The sequence below is a fragment of the Sceloporus occidentalis genome, unplaced genomic scaffold (assembly GCF_023333645.1).
Source record: "Sceloporus occidentalis isolate IW3139 unplaced genomic scaffold, rSceOcc1.0.p SCAF_12, whole genome shotgun sequence".
In the NCBI taxonomy this organism is placed as follows: Eukaryota; Metazoa; Chordata; class Lepidosauria; order Squamata; family Phrynosomatidae; genus Sceloporus; species Sceloporus occidentalis.
In genome coordinates, this window is record NW_028316992.1 from 21,766,203 (window position 1) to 21,782,993 (window position 16,791).

Consider the following 16,791-nt stretch of genomic DNA (forward strand, 5'->3'; position numbering starts at 1 on the left):
CAGTTCAGCACACTCTGAAGAATTTCTACGTCAGTACAAATTATCACTTTTCAGAGTAAACAGACAACATTATGTGTACCAGGGGAGGGAATCATACAGTCCTCCAGCTCCCCAAATCCCTTACTACTGGATATACTGACTGGGGCTTCTGGTAGTTGTAGTCTAACAATATCTGAACAGCCGCATGATTACCACCTCTCATATACATATGCATCATACTAGTTATTACCTTTGAAACATCCCTGGGGCAACTGACAACTATCATCTCAGCAAATGATTGCCTTCCTTTTTGTTATAGGAGATTACTGCATGAGCTTTGATCTCAAAAACATGCAAGTTTTGAAACTTTTAATATTGCATTTCTCTTCAATAGTGTGGCAGGGGTTTTTGCACCATTGAGGGTCCCTACATGCTCTTTTCCTCGTTCCACCTTAACCCCGCTTCCTTCATCTCTGCTTCTCCCCCTCCCCCTTTTCATCCTGCCAAAGAAGGAATGACTGCCTCCTCATGAGTAAGCACTCTTTGGCATGCTGAAAGTGGCACAGAGAAACCCTTTTCCCTCTCCTCCCTCCTGCTAAAAAAAAAGGAATGACTACCACCCTTCTGAGTAAGCAGTCATTCCTTCTTTGGCAGGATGGGGAGGGCATGGAAAAGCTTGTTTTGAGAAAAGAGACAATACTTGCTTCTCTTCTGAGCATCAGAATATCCATGGATGTTCAGGGACAAGGAGGGGAAAAGAAGGGAGTAACATCTACTCACACCACATAGGATCTTCAGTCCCTGAACTACTCCAGGAATGACCTATTGTACAAACTTCAATAATGGGTAAACAAAACAATTAACATTTATTCAGGGGATTTTCCCATTCATTAAAAGCTGCAGAAGCCAATGGGGTTGTGCAGCAGGAACCTGTCATTACAGTTAAACTCCTGCTTCTATTCCACTATTTAAGAACAAGATAATCTCCATAGTATTGGGTTGTTTTGTTTTAATCTTCAGTTTTGTCAAGAATTTTATCTCTAGATTGGCTGTACTGCAACACAGCACTGTTCTTCCCATTCAGGCACTTGTAAATATGTCTTTTTCTAAACATTACAAAGATCTAAAATAATTGCCAAGCTCCAGATCAACCCGGTGCATAACACTCCACCCATGTATTCTGTGTCTTCCCTCTCATCCAGCAGCTGTCAAATACTGGAAGTGCCACTGCTGCTGCTTACTTGTGGAGAGGAGAGCAGGGAGACAATTTAAATGAGGAAGAAGCTACTGTCTTGGCTCAGAGGGGAAAGGAAAGATGGCATGCACCCTCCTTTTTCTTCCCCTCAGAACCCAAAGCAGCCGCATCATTCTTGTATGAACTGCCTTCCTGCTCTCCTCCTCCAACACACATACTAGTAAGCAGCAGCAGCAGCAGCAACTACTCTCAGGGCTTGACAGCTGTTGTGGGGAGAGGTGTTAGATGTAATGCAACGCGCTAGAATATAGCCCTTTCGAGTACCATCCAACAGCAGACATAGAGCATGTAAGCCACATTTTCACCTACATACATCACCTAATAAGATGTTACCCAATGACTGAAAGGCACTGCACAATTCGTGCCCAGTGGGTCTGATAATGAATTCAATATCAACCCACACAGATTGGAAGAGAAGCTGTAGCAGAAACCATATGGCAGTTAGCCCTTTTGATTTTATTTTAAATTATTAACATAGAGACACTTCCAAGGTGCTCCAATTTAAATACCACAACAATTGCATATAAAATTTAATTTGGAATCAGCTGTATGTCTTACCATCCTCTGAAGCATTATTATTTTGGGGCCTAGGTTCCTGCTTACTGTGAAAATATGGATCAGCCTGAGAGTAAAAATAATGTAATCAAGGCAGAAAATTACTCTGCCGGAATACCAAGATGTTTCATTTGAAGAGTGGAGCCTGTGCAAAGAGACAGATATACACCACATACTTTGAAAATGGGTATTGTAACAAATATATATGTATAATCAATAAATACACATTAATAATCTCATTTCAATCAGATTAAACCCTGCACCCCAACATTTCAAATGAAATAACTCCAGTCTGATCCCTTCAAACATCATTCCGTCCCTCACATCCTACAAGTATGTTCCCGCTGAACTCAAAGCACAAAACTCAGCACATTCTCAGTGATCAGTTGAAACTCACCTGAACACTATTCCTGTTAAGAAGTAAAAAATCCCAAGGGTGTCCATGACATTCCATAGATCTGAGAAGTACTTGCTACCATTCATATACCACTAATGAAAAAAGAAGAAGACATTCACCAAACAAAAGTATAGTAGGTTGTGAATCACTAGTACCACAAATTCAGTGTCATAATGGAAACTTTATGATGGGGACTTTCACTGACTTCCTGAAGATGGTTGGGAAATAAAGCTCTTCACAGACAAATGGACAGCATACAAACATTTATGGAGAAGGAAATCCTGCTCTGCGGATACTATGTACTGCTAAAGAGAAAATCAATGGCTCTTAGAGCAAACGAGACCTGAACTATCACTAAAAGTCAAGATGACCAAACTAACCTTGTAGTACCTTTGAAATTAATTGTGCGAAAGAAGTCATAGCATAAACTTTCATTGGCACAGGTCTACTTCCTCAGATGCTATCATACTTTGGGCATTTGAAATGACATGATCCACTGGAAAAGATGATAAGGCTTGGTAAAGTGGAAGGTCATAAGAACAGAGGGAGACTACATTACAGGTGGATTGATTCAATAAAAAAAAAGCCACAGCCCTATGTTTGTAGGTCCTGAGTATGACAATTTATGACCACGGCTCTTGAAAATCTCTCATTCATAGGGTTGCCATGGGTCAAAGATGCATTGATGGCAAATAACAAATAAATCCCACTGTGTTCAGAGGGCAAGTTTCTCCCAAATATGTTTGCAAAAGGTGACATACTTTAACCCACTTAAAATCAGGAACTTACATGGAATACAAAGAAACGTATATCTGAGTAAACGTATGTCAAATTAGACAGCGACAGTGCAATTCTACACAAATCTACCCAGGCGTAGGTCCCACCGAGTATGAAGCACTTACTACTATATAAGTAGTACAGCATTGTAACCTTAGTTATATTGGTAGTTGTGCTAAGAAAAAATGATCTTAGGCTGCATCTGCACTGCATAAACAATGCAGTATGGCAGCACTTTAACTGCCATGGGTCAATGCTATGGAATCATTGGATTTGTAGCCTGTTATGGCACCAGAGCTCTCTGACAGAGAAGGTTAAATATCTAACAAAATTGCAAATCTCAGAATTCCATAGCATTGAATCATGGTAGTTAAAGCAGTGTCAAACTGGATTGTTTCTGCTGTGCAGCCTTAGTTATTTCAAATGGATTTTGGATAATGAAAAACATACTAAGCAATTTTTCTCATTCTGTCCCAGCATTCAAGATCTCCTATCTTCAAAGTTCCTTGGAAAATGTAAATGAAAAAAATAAAAATAAATGATAATATCTAAAGAATACAAATCAATTGGAAACAGCCAATTAAGTGGCTTTCCCATTACTCAACAAACTATCAATTTCTCATACATCTCACACTGTAATCTTTGTTTACTTTCTTTGCAATGAGGGTTACTAAATTCACCTCATTAAAAATAATAGTCACACTACACAATTATAGTGCTTTAACTGTTTTAACTGTTATGCCTTCCTCTTATGGGATTCTCCTGGGGTTTGTCTACTTTGGTTGGAGGCCTCAGAGGAGGATTCTCTACTGAAGGTTTCAAAGGCCCCTCTCCTAAACTGCAACTTCCAGGATTCCACAGGATGCAGCCACAGCAGCGAAAGTGGAATCAGAATTATATAAGTGTATAGTGTGAATGGTCTCTAAGTCATGATGAATTTATTGTTGTTGATGATGATGTTGTTTGCCTTTAAGTAATCTCTAACCTATGGCAACCCTAAAGTGAACCTATCATAGACTTATTTTGGCAAGACTTATCTGGAGGAGGTTTGTCATTGCCTTCCTCTGAGGCTGAGAGAGTGACTTGCCCAAGTTCAACCAGTGGGTTACCATGACTGATCAGGGATTCAAACCCTGAACCATGCTGACTCTCTACATTAGATGCACTTTCCTTCACAACTATGCATATCTAATCGCTGAACAATATTCGGTATTCTTTATTTTTGGCAGTGTTCTTCAAATCCATAAAGGAGAGGGGAGAAAAACTCTCTCCCTATTTTTACAGATTTCTGTTTCATCTCCTTAAAAATGGAGAATGAGATTCTGTAGTATTTGTGGGGAGTGGGGAGTGAATTATTCTGAAATATCCAAAGTAGAATATTAGCATTTCCTTAATTAAGATTATTCTTGTTGTGTGCCTTCAAGTCGCTTCCAACTTATGGCAACCCTAAGGCAAACCTATCATGGGGTTTTCTTGGCAAGGTTTTTTCAGGAGGTTCCATTGCCTTCCCCTGTGGCTGAGAGCATGTGACTTGCCCAAGGTCACCCAGTGGGTTTTACAAGGCATCAAATCCCTGCCACTGGTTTAGCATTTTTGTTTTAAAAAAAATCACAGCTCACTGTTTCTTTTGAGAACTGCTTCATCACCAGTCACCAAGTACCCACCATTTTTCACATAAGAAAGAGCCTCGTAACTCTTGGCCCGAATAGACAGGCTAAAATAATGCTGCTTTGGGTCACTTTGGAGGTATGCTGTTTAAATGCTGCATGCGTCCTAAGAGGCTGGAAGCTACACTAAAGCAGCTTCTGGCCTCTTAAGATGGGTGCATCATTTAAACAGCATACCTCCGACGTGACCCAAAGCAGCTTTATTTTGGCCTGTCTGTTCGGGCCCTGTGACACATTTTCTGGAGCATTCATGGTGAACCCAGGAGACTATGGAAAACTACCATTTTTAACAAAAATGCTATGTTGAAACAGGGGAAACTTAGGCCTAACTAAGATAACAGCAGCACTCCATACCTCCCCGCCCCCCGACTGCTTCCCAAAGTCTTCAGGGGTATATTTGCTCTATACATACTGACATACTGAGAAAACAACTGTGCCAGGATGTTCAGTTATCCTTCATCCACCCCACTTGTTTAATTACTTCCAATCTAACAGTCTGAAGCATTTTCATGAAATGAGTAATTTGCATACCCTTTGTAAAGTTATTCTCCTGCTAAGTAAATTTATTTCCCCAGAATCTAACATGACTTGGTAGATGGCAACTACATTAGACTTCTACATTAGAGATATTAGCAGAATTGCAGTGCAATGAGATTGCCAATGTGCCCATGACCATTTTGTATGTATAGAAACAATGATCTGGGGCTTTTCACCCTGAACTATTGCAGATCTCACATTAACCACCATGGCAACATCCTGTGGGATCCTGGGACTGGTAGGTGAGGGAAGGGCCTTTGAAACCTTCAGTAGAGACTCCTCCTCTGGTGCCTCTGACCAAGCTATACAAATCCCAGGAGGATCCATTAGAAGGTAACCATGGCAATTAAAGTGGGATCACAGAAGTCTCTGTGTGTGTGCATGTGTGCCTTTTGAAAAGGCCCATGGTGTATCAGGTACGAATACAAGCAAACCCAATGACCAAAATTTCACACCAAATTAATGCATTGTTGTTGCAAACTCAAATCTAACCCAAGGAAACCATCTCTTGTTATGAGCTGCGATTTAAAACATTTGAACCTGTGCAAGAGTATCTTTTGCCATAGATTTAATAATGGAGCAGTGACATCTACTGGCAGATGGGAATAATTACAGTTTGTTTTCATCTCAGTATCCCAGGAGATTAATAGATGTGGCTTCTAAACCACAATTAAACCAGAAGAAAAATAATGGCTTTGGCATTACTTATTGCACAATGATGCCTCCACCTTGAGATTGCTTTGTGTCTAACCCATAGCTTCTGCATCCTTCTTCATGGATGGGGGAAACCTGTCAATGAGTTCCCAAATGTGCAAGTCTTCAGATGCGAAAGGTTGCTGCTGGGGCAACTGCAAGATTGGCAGTCACATGGTGTCAGTGTTCCCTCCTCTCCCCCTCGCTATTCTTAAGCATCCTGATTCCCTTTATTTTTTCTATTTTTTGTTTTAAAAAAAAAACACAGTAGCAGAGGTCCAGAAAAGTGGGGGGGGGGGGGGGGATAGGGAGAAGGAATAAAAAAGTAAAATAAAATAACCAGAGGTCATGCTGTGTAGGGCATAGGGCAAGGAGGTAGGATTAAGGGAGGGCTAGGAAGAGAGCATGATGGGATCAGCAGCCCCAGTTGCATCATTGAGAAAATGTGTAGTGATGACTGCTCTGAAAGCAGTACGTTTGCATTTTTAAAAAATGGTCACAATTCCTGCAAAGTGGGACTCCAGAGATCACATGTGGCAACATACTCTTAACACTTTAGCAAAATAGAGTTCAGCTTTTTATAGCTACTGTATTTTGCATGCTCAGCCATAGGCCTCTCAGCTGAAAATTATTTTTATTTTCCATTAACACCCAAATCCAGATGGATAAATTAATTAAGAGATTATAGTAGGCTCTATAATAAGAGATTATAGCCAGTGTAGTTTAGTGGTTTGAGCATTGGCCTACAAGTCTGGACCAGGGTCTGAATCCCCGCTCAGCCATGGAAACCCACTGGATGATCTTGGGCAAGTTATACTCTGTGCGCCTCGGAGGAAGGCAGTGAGCACATCTTGCAAGGAAAATCCCATGATAGGTTCACTTTAGGGTCACCATAAATTAAAGGTACACAACAACATCAGCAACAACTGCAACTACACTCATTATTTAATGGCTAGCCAATAAGTTTCATAAATAGTGTAAATAAAAATTGCATTAATATGACAAAAGATGAGTTATTTTTAGCTGGAGATATTATGCACACCTGGCAAAGAGGCACATGATTAGGGAACAAGGCAGCCACAACTTTAAACCATAAAGATTTTCAAAAATGTTATTAAACATAATTTGGAAATCTGATTTGTAAACAGAAGACATTTCTCCAAAAGTAACACCTTACAGTCTACCAGAAAAGCTCAAGTCATATCCCACATCCCTATCAGGGCTATGAACGGCACATGCCCTGGTTCTTACTTACAGAGGCCTACACAGATATATACTTCCACATTTTTGACAGTGTTTACTCTTTGTTCAAAAACTACTTAAGTCTGGTCTGGCTGAAAAGCAGCTCATACAGTCCAAAACACATTACATCAGCCTTGTGGTTAAGCGAGTTGTTGATTATGCTATTGGCTGACCAGACACTTTTCTAGACCATAATAAAGGGCACTGAAAATAGTTGCCTCATAATGCATTGAAAACTCATTTGGCTGTGCAATGGAGCAATCAGACAACTATTTCACTAAAGCCAGCTATTATATTAGAGCTAGGTCTTGGTTCTCTAATTTTGTCCATAGACTCAGTAGTTATTACTGACCTCATATATTTTTTCTTTCTTGTTTTTAAGCGCCATCTGAAACACTGAATATGTCTATACCCACTAGTTTTGCTTTGTCAACATAGATTTTAATTAAATTCTAGCAGGAACACAGGCTGTGAATCATTGCAGAAGTAGGATGTTAATGAACCAAGAATCCTTCAAGTCAAAATACTTAACATTACCCACTACAAGAGCTATATTATCGCAATGTTCATAAACAACATACAATTTTTGTTTAGCAACCTAGAACTCTTGTTTTGCAAAGCAAAGTGTGTCTAGGAGCAATTAGGTCCCCTGATTTATTCTGCTTTGCCTGGCTAGTCTGGAAGGATTGTATGAATTGCAAACTAACAGGTTCCAATTTTTTTCCCTTTTAATTTAATGGTGATTCAGCTAGATGATCTTTGTACCACTAATGAGAAGACACTTTATAGATATTCTGGTTTTTAACCTTTGCAAAATAGAAGAAGCCATAAGAAAACACAGGAGCATAAGCAATGACATCCCTTCCCCAAGTTCTATGTTTAAGGCAGGGTATGTAGAAGATAAAAGCCTGTCTGGAAGCACTTTACACCTCAAGGGTATCCTCAGACGATATTCTCAAATGGAAGGGCCCAATACACTGAACTTGTGTTCCTTTCCATTGTAGATCTTTGTCAGTTTCAGAATATTGCAACACCAAGGATTTGGAAAATATAACTCCTTTAATGGTGGCTAAGAAATGTGGGGCCCTTATACACTCCACAGTTTTAGGACTATCATTCCTCTTTAACTGCCATGGCATCAGTTTATGAAATCCTCCTTGGGTTTGACAGTTTGACACCAGAGGCGAATTCTCTGACTGAGGACTCCAAAGGTCCTTTCCTTCCAGGATTTCATAGGATGTAGCTATCACTTTGTAGTGTGAAAGGCCCCATGTTCTCTTAAATATATAGGTAAGGATTGAAATCAGGCTATGGGGCTGCATTTTTACTCCCTCCTAGCCCAGTTCTTTCAAACATGTACTTCCCACTAATGGTTTGATTAAGCATTATTGATACACTGGCCTTACCTATGGTAATCACTAACCAGAACAGCTCTGAATGTGGCTACAAACTTCATGGCCTCATATACTAGTACTTCATGGAAACAGTGGCAAATTCCTAATTGCTAAAGATGCTAAATTAGCTAACTGAATCTCAGTAATAATGATCTAGTATAATTCTGAGGTACTCAGTGAAACTTGTGTGGGAATCAAGATGGAAGGGGGGAAATGAACTCCCACTGGACCTTCACTTCCTTCTGCAACAGGCAGTGTCTCCCTGGAAATAAAACCCTTTTGATTTCTAAGCACTCCCTACTTGTCTCACTTCATCACAAAGCAGGATGAAGACCAGCACATAGAGGATCAGTTCCAGCATGGTGGGTGACTTCTGGAAATCCATAAGCAGGACATAGGCAAACAACAGGAGGAAGACAATGTAGAAGATGACTGTCCAAGAGAAGACAACAAAGGGTGATGTGAAGAACCAGGCATAGTAGAACAACAATTTTTTGCTCCGCTCAATTGGCTTCTTCCTATTCAAGAGAAATGAACAGCTCATTTCAAATAACAAACTTGCTTGAAACAAACAATGTACAAGTATACCATGAGAGGCAGTGTTTAAAAACAACAATTCATACTATATAATAAGAATCATTTGGTCCACACAGTTCCATTACTGAGTTATTCTGAATCAATCTATCCAGCAGGTATAGGATGGGGGACATATATAAAAAGGGGGCTTGGAAACAAGAAAGAAACGAGGAAGCAAGAGTGGGAGCAAAGGATAAAGGACTTTATCTATAAGACCAATCCAAAATAGAAAACAGCAACTCTGGTTACACCTACACATCACAACCACTGGAACATAGCTGGAAGCAAAGGGGGAGAGAGACGGAATCTAGCAGCACCTTTAAGACTGCCTGATTTATGCTAAAGTATATCAATTAGTCTCAAAGGTGCTGCATTGCTCCTTCATATATACATGCTTTCCTTGGTAATGCTGAAACAGACTAATAGAACTATCTCTTTGAAAATCGTAAATGAGCTAAAACCAAAGAAGACAACTGAGTCTGAGTATATTCACAAATTTCAGAGTATTTGCATAAGTGGCTTCTTAACACATTGTAAATATTAATAGGCAGGTTTTTATTACAGTTGTGTGTACACAAATAATCTCTGCTGCCTTTTATATGACAATGTTTGGACTGTTTGTTTTTTTCTGCACCCAACACAAGACATTTACAAGTCGAGGATTTTTCTCTACCCTCTATATGTTTATCCACTTATCTGTGTTTGCAGAGAAAAACTGCCATTCATCTTTATCCTGCCAGCTACCCTTTCAACCACCTATTAAGACTGTATCTATTATCCCATCACCATTTCTGTTAAAGGTCACACTGCTCCTCCAACCTTGAATCACCACACCAGCCAGCATTTGTATATATGTCTGTCTGCTGTGGCTTCTTTTCATACATCTAAAGAAGTGGACTAGAGTCTAATAAAGCTTATGCTGAAACCAACTGGCTAGCATTAAAGGTTCTGCAAGACTCCTTGCATATAGTATCCAGCAGTATACAAATTCAATTAATTAATCAATAACATAATTTAGTAAGGAAATAACATTGTTTTAGTACTTTGACATTTCTCTGCAACTGAAGCAAACCTGGATAGAAGATATCTGTATACCATATTTATAGACATGTATTCTCTCTCTCTCTCTCTCTCTCTCTCACACACACACACACATCAGACAAAAGATTCAGTGTTCCAAATGATAGTGATATGATAATTTAACCAAGAATAATTTACCTGAAGGAGATGAAGCCACAGCCTATTAGGGGGAAAAGGAAAAGGCACAGAATGATTTTCCAGTTCTTGGTGTCTCTGGATATTTCTCCATACCATTGTTTTGAAAGAAAATTCTGCAATTCAGAAACAGAAGTTCACTTGGATCCTGGTCAGTACCTGACACAGCCAAACTCTTCACCTCCAGCAGTAGCATATTGGTGGGTGTTCACAGTATAGGCCAAGACCTCAGCATCACCTGAAGGTAGGCAGTACACTTCTATTCCTGAAACTAATCAGATTCAAGGCCAAAACAGACTTTAAAAATGGAGCCTTGGCCAGCTGGGAAGAGCAGAGGCCTGAAGGTGTGAGGGACAGCACTTTTCATGTGCCAAATCTCATTCAGGCACCTTTTCCCAACACAAAGTGCTATAAAGTGATGGGCGACTTCAACTATCCTGATATTTGCTGGAAGTCAAACTCAGCAAAATCCTCACGGTCTAGCAAATTCCTCACTTGCCTGGAAGACAATTTCATGGTCCAAAAGGTGGAAGAGGCAACAAGGGGGTCAGCTATTTTAGATCTGATCCTAACCAACAAGGATGACTTGGTTAATGGGGTGCAAGTGGTGGGATCACTAGGTGGAAGTGACCATGTTCTCCTGGAGTTTGTAATACAGTGGAAAGGAGAAGCCAGGAAGAGTCAGACACGCATCCTAGACTTTAGGAGAGCGGATTTCAGTAAACTTAGAGAAGTATTGAGGGCTATTCCATGGTCAGAAATACTAAAAGATAAAGGAGTTCAGGACGGATGGGACTTTCTCAAAAGGGAGATACTGAAGGCACAATTTCAAACAGTTCCAGTGAGAAAGAAAAACGGGAGGTGTCTCAAGAAACCAGGATGGATGACTAAGGAACTTTCAACCGAGTTAAGTTTGAAACAGAACATGTATAAGAAATGGAAAAAAGGGGAAATCACGAAAAAGGAATTCAAAGAAATAGCAGGCATGTGTAGGGGTAAAGTCAGAAAAGCTAAAGCGCAGAATGAACTCAGGCTTGCTAAAGAGGTTAAGAACAATAAAAAGGGCTTTTTTGGATATGTCCGCAGCAAGAGGAAGAAGAAGGAAACGGTAGGGCCACTGCGTGGAGAAGATGGCAAAATGCTAACAGGAGATAGAGAAAAGGTAGAATTACTCAACACCTTCTTTGCCTCAGTCTTCTCAGAAAAGGCAAAGGGTGCTCAACCTGAGGATAATGGAGCAGAGGACAGAATAGGGGAATTTCAGCACAGAATAAGTAAAGAGATAGTAGAGGAACACCTTGTTAATCTAAATGAATTTAAGTCTCCGGGACCAGATGAACTCCATCCAAGGGTATTAAAAGAACTGGCAAAAGTAATATCGGAGCCATTGGCAATCATACTTGAAAACTCCTGGAGAACAGGAGAGATCCCAGCAGACTGGAGGAGGGCAAACGTTGTCCCCATCTTCAAAAAGGGGAAAAAAGAGGATCCCAACAATTATCGTCCAGTTAGTCTGACATCAGTTCTAGGAAAGATTCTGGAGCAGATCATTAAACAGAGAGTTTGTGAACATCTAGAAGGCAATGCCATAATCACAAAAAGTCAACACGGGTTTCAGAGAAACAAGTCATGCCAGACAAATCTAATCTCTTTCTTTGACAAAATTACCAGCTTGGTAGATGAAGGGAATGCTGTGGATATAGTATATCTTGATTTCAGTAAGGCCTTTGACAAGGTTTCCCATGACATTCTTGCAAACAAGCTTGTAAAATGTGGGCTAGACAAAGGAACTGTTAAATGGATCTGTAATTGGTTGACCGGCCGAACCCAAAGGGTGCTCAACAATGGCTCCTTTTCATCCTGGAGAGAAGTGACCAGTGGGGTCCCACAGGGCTCTGTTCTGGGCCCAGTGCTATTCAACATCTTTATCAATGACCTGGGTGACAGAATTGGGAGCATACTTATCAAATTTGCAGATGACACCAAATTAGGGGGAATAGCTAATACCCCAGAGGACAGGATCAAGATTCAAAATGACCTGAATAGACTAGAAAGCTGGGCCAAAGCTAACAAAATGAAATTCAACACAGAGAAATGTAAGGTATTGCACTTAGGGCAGAAAAATAAAATGCACAGATATAGGATGGGTGACACCTGGCTGAATGAAACTACATGTGAAAGGGATCTAGAAGTCCAAGTAGACCACAAGTTGAACATGAGTGAACAGTGTGATGCGGCAGCTAAAAAGGCCAATGCTATTTTAGGCTGCATCAATAGAAGTATAGTGTCTAGATCAAGAGAAGTAATAGTGCCACCGTATTCTGCTTTGGTCAGGCCCCACCTAGAATATTGTGTCCAGTTCTGGGCGCCACAATTCAAAAAGGACATTGAGAAACTGGAGCGTGTCCAAAGGAGGGCGACAAAAATGGTGAAGGGTCTGGAAACCATGCCCTATGAGGAACGACTTAGGGAGCTGGGGATGTTTAGCCTGGAGAAAAGAAGGTTAAGAGGTGATATGATAGCCCTGTTTAAATATTTGAAGGGATGTCATATTGAGGAGGGAGCAAGCTTGTTTTCTGCTGCTCCAGAGAACAGGACCCGGAACAATGGATGCAAGCTACAGGAAAAGAGATTCCACCTGAACATTAGGAGGAACTTCCTGACAGTAAGGGCTGTTCGGCAGTGGAATGCACTTCCTCGGAAGGTGATAGAGTCTCCTTCCTTGGAGGTCTTTAAACAGAGGCTGGATGGCCATCTGTCAGGGATGCTTTGATTTGGATTTCCTGCATGGCAGGGGGTTGGACTGGATGGCCCTAGTGGTCTCTTCCAACTCTATGATTCTATGATTCTATGAAACAAAAACCTCCGCAGGGCAAGAGACATTTGGAATAAAGCAATTTTGATTGAGAAAATACCATATGGAGCATGATGGGTTGGATGAAAACTATTCCAACCGGAAGTGGATTTTTCACACTGAAAAATTCACTACACTCATCCCTCCACATTTGCTGGGGTTAGGGGCACAGGACCCCCATGAATGTAGAAAAACTGCAAATAACTGTTTTTATCTGACAGCACACCTCCCTAGGAATCTCTAAGTCCTCCAGTGCAACTCTGTGGTCAACATCTGCCAGACATTGACCACAGAATTGCACTGGAGGCACTACTGATGCCTAGTGGAGTGTTCTCTCTAGGAATCTATAGGTCCTTCAGTGTGAACTTTTGGTTAAAGTTGATCATAGAGTTGCACTGGAGGACCTAAATGTTCCTAGAGAAAACATATTAATAAAATCCGTAAATAATCAAAGTTGCAACAGTGAAAGCCACAAATGTGGAGGGATGAGCATATATGTCTTTGTGGTTTATTGCGTGGTTGGTTGCTGTGTACCTTCAAGTTGTTTTCGACTTATGGTGACCCTAAACTGAACCTATCACAGGGGGTTTCTTGGCAAGATTTGGTCAGGAGGGTTGCCTTTGTCTCTATATGAAGCTGAGACTGTGTGACTCACCCAAGGTCACCTAGTGGGTCTCCATGGCTGAACGGGGAATTGAACCCTGAATCTCCAGTCGTAGTCCAACATGCAAACTACTACACCATGTTGGTTCTCTACTATGTGGGATGTTAGTTAGGATGAACAATGTGACTACAACCACAGCATAGTATTATCCTTTCGATACAATCTTTTCCATAAAAAAGGTCCCATACAATGCAATACAAGACTGTAAAATAATGAGAATCCTATATGTATCTATTGAGGAGGACAGCTTTTGAGTTCAGTAGGCCTTATTCCTATAGTGTGATATAGCCTTGCTCTGCTTCACTGAATAAAAACTGAGAGAAGGTCATCTGGACAACATTTCTTTCTTGCTGTGGTTTACCTGTACTCCTGGCTGAGCAATGAACTGTTGATCTTTGGCTTCCACAGCAAGCTCCAGACAATTACTGCCACCCCAAGCCTCACAGGAATATATCAGAAGCTGTTCAGCCAGTTCTTCATCACTGCTATAACATTCAGTGAACAGCTCTAAAAACAATAAAATCAGAGAGTTTTAAAAAAGAGTGATATTTATCTGTTAACTCCATCATAAAAGATCTCAGTCATCTTGATAGTAGTTCTTGTGACTCCTTATAACAGTGTTTATGGGTGTCCGCATGTCTTGAGGAAAGGCCCAGTGTTCAGTGGAAGAAAACATCTTTAAAAAGCTTTAAAAACTAAAAGTAACGACAATGCTAAACAAATCACCATATAATGTGATTAAAATAGTATTAGATGATCAATCTATTGCCATTTTAAACCTATTTGATACAATCAAATAATTTGATCTGAATATTGTCCTAACCAAGAGATAGCATCTCCTAAGAGCTCAAGTCATTAGGGGCTACAGGCAGACAACTAGAGCAAGTGTAAAGGTAAACTGTTCCTGTGCAGGGTAGGAGCCTTAGTGGCACAGTGGTTAAATGTTGGTATTTGGCTTATGTCAATCAGTGTTCAATCCAAGCATTTTTCAGCTACCTAAGTTGTGGGGGAGGCCCTAGAGAGAATGGTGAGGGTCTCAAGAGCCACAGTAAACCCCTCCAAAGGACTTCATATGGATTGCCGGCTGTACAAACTGAGGTTGTAGTCATTGGACTAGCCATTAAGAATAATCATATATAATTTGCAGTTTCAGAACTGACATTCAAAGCCTGTGTTGAACTGGTTTTGGATTCCCTCTTAAAGGCACAAAATTTAAATCTAATTTCAAATTGAAACTTTTCCAATATATCAGCATTGTTTCACTTCTGAGGTTGGAGTTTCTTATGCCAGGACTCACCCACTGCTCGTGTCTCATATTCATTGGCCAGCTCCTCCGATTCCCCTGCAGCATTGATATCATTCTTAACCTTAGCCAAGCTTTTCAGGAGTTTGCTTGCCCCTAATGCTGCCAACGTGCAGCCTCTAGTCTGCAAAGTGACAAAATTGCTTGGAGTAAGAAGATCATTAGCAGTGAGTTACTGTAACTGTGACACATTCCAGTAATATCTGTTCATATCTCAAAAGAGCAAGGCAAATTAATAATTTAAAAGAGCCCCATTCCCTGGAACCATATCTGATAAATCGTGTGGGTACTGCAGTTCTGCTTTATCCTGCAGTGCTTAAAAGTTGAAAGGAACATGAAATGCCTGGCTGCTTGAGCTGGAAACTAAGCCCCACAAAATAGACAGGGCTGGCTTTCTAAAGTCAAAACACTGGTGAAGTGCCCATCCTTTTCTGTTTTACTGATCTTTTAGAACAGTCTGCTGAAGCCCACCCTGCCAACCACACCATTTAAACCATCTCCAACATCTTCTTACAAAACTCCAACTTTCTGAGTTAAAAAGGTAGTGGGACCTAAATCTAAACTGCAACTCCTAACTAGGACAGGCCTACAGAATCAATGGGATGGACATAAATGCTTACTGGCCAAAGAGCAGTTAATTCAAGGAGTCTACTCTAGGTAGAAGTTGCAGTTTGAGTTATGTCTTCATTTAAATCATTTCTGATTTAAAATGGTGGTGACAATAATATTTGAAAATATATTTTTAAAGTGGTCAAAATATGGTTTTGTGTCAGGAAATCCTGATGACAATCTTAGGGCCCATACAGACAGGCCAAAATAAAGCTGCTTTAGGTCACTTTGGAGGTATGCTGTTTAAATGATGTGTGCGTCCTAAGAAGCCAAAAGCCGCGTCAAAGACACGCTCCAATCCTAAGAACTGGAGCATGGCTTTGGTGCAGCTTCTGGCCTCTTAAGATGCATGTGTCATTTAAACACCATACCTCCAAAGTGACCTGAAGCAGCTTTATTTTGACCTCTCTGTACAGGCTCTTAGATAACTGACAATTTTTTTTGCAGTTTGAGACTTATTCACATGTGCTATTTTATTTATTTATTTATTACTTCATGTGTATGCTGCCTTTGTCCCAGTATGGACCCAAGGAGGCTCACAGATAGAAAGTATTTCAAAAAGCATTACAATAAAAACATAAAACATTTAATATAATCTAAAAAACGTATGAAACCACATAAAAATATACAAAAGCTAAAAGGCATGACCAACACACACAATCCACACAAAAGCCACCCTAGCATGATTAGATATTAAAATGCCCGCTTAAATAAAAATGTCTTAGCTTGCAGACAAAAGGCAAGCAGGGAAGGTGTCAAGCTAGCCTCTTGTGGGAGGGAGTTCATCAGAAAACAGCCATTTCTGAAGACGAAACAGCATTTTCTGTACAGAAAATAAACCACAGAAAATGCTTTTCCCTAAGCAGAAAAATGCCCCAAAAATATCACATGTGAATTTTGTGCAAAAGAGGTCCCAAATTGCTAATGATCTTTCTTCTTTCAAAATTTAAAGCTTTCTTCTTTTCAAAACTTAGAACTGCTTCTTTAATTATACTGAATTAGGCTGCTGCAATACTACAGCGCAGGCGCTTTACGCGGACTTGAGCTTACGCGCTCAAGCCGTGGGGCGCGAGT

The 16,791-nt window shown here is 40.4% G+C and overlaps 1 protein-coding gene across 3 annotated transcripts in view; it reads right to left on the bottom strand.

The window, feature by feature from the left end:
• LOC149305369 (transient receptor potential cation channel subfamily M member 8) overlaps positions 1-16,791 on the bottom strand; it is a 59,769-nt gene that overhangs the window by 13,217 nt on the left and 29,761 nt on the right. For 2 of the 3 annotated variants that reach the window (XM_089477633.1, XM_089477630.1), the window contains exons 13-18: positions 15,103-15,232; positions 14,167-14,312; positions 10,291-10,403; positions 8,798-9,014; positions 2,187-2,278; positions 1,793-1,934 (exon numbers count right to left, since the gene is read on the bottom strand). In XM_089477633.1, coding sequence (XP_089333759.1) covers positions 1,793-1,934; positions 2,187-2,278; positions 8,798-9,014; positions 10,291-10,403; positions 14,167-14,312; positions 15,103-15,232 — 840 coding nt within the window. The remainder of the gene's footprint in view (positions 1-1,792; positions 1,935-2,186; positions 2,279-8,797; positions 9,015-10,290; positions 10,404-14,166; positions 14,313-15,102; positions 15,233-16,791) is intronic. The other variant, XM_089477631.1, reaches the window with a different exon arrangement.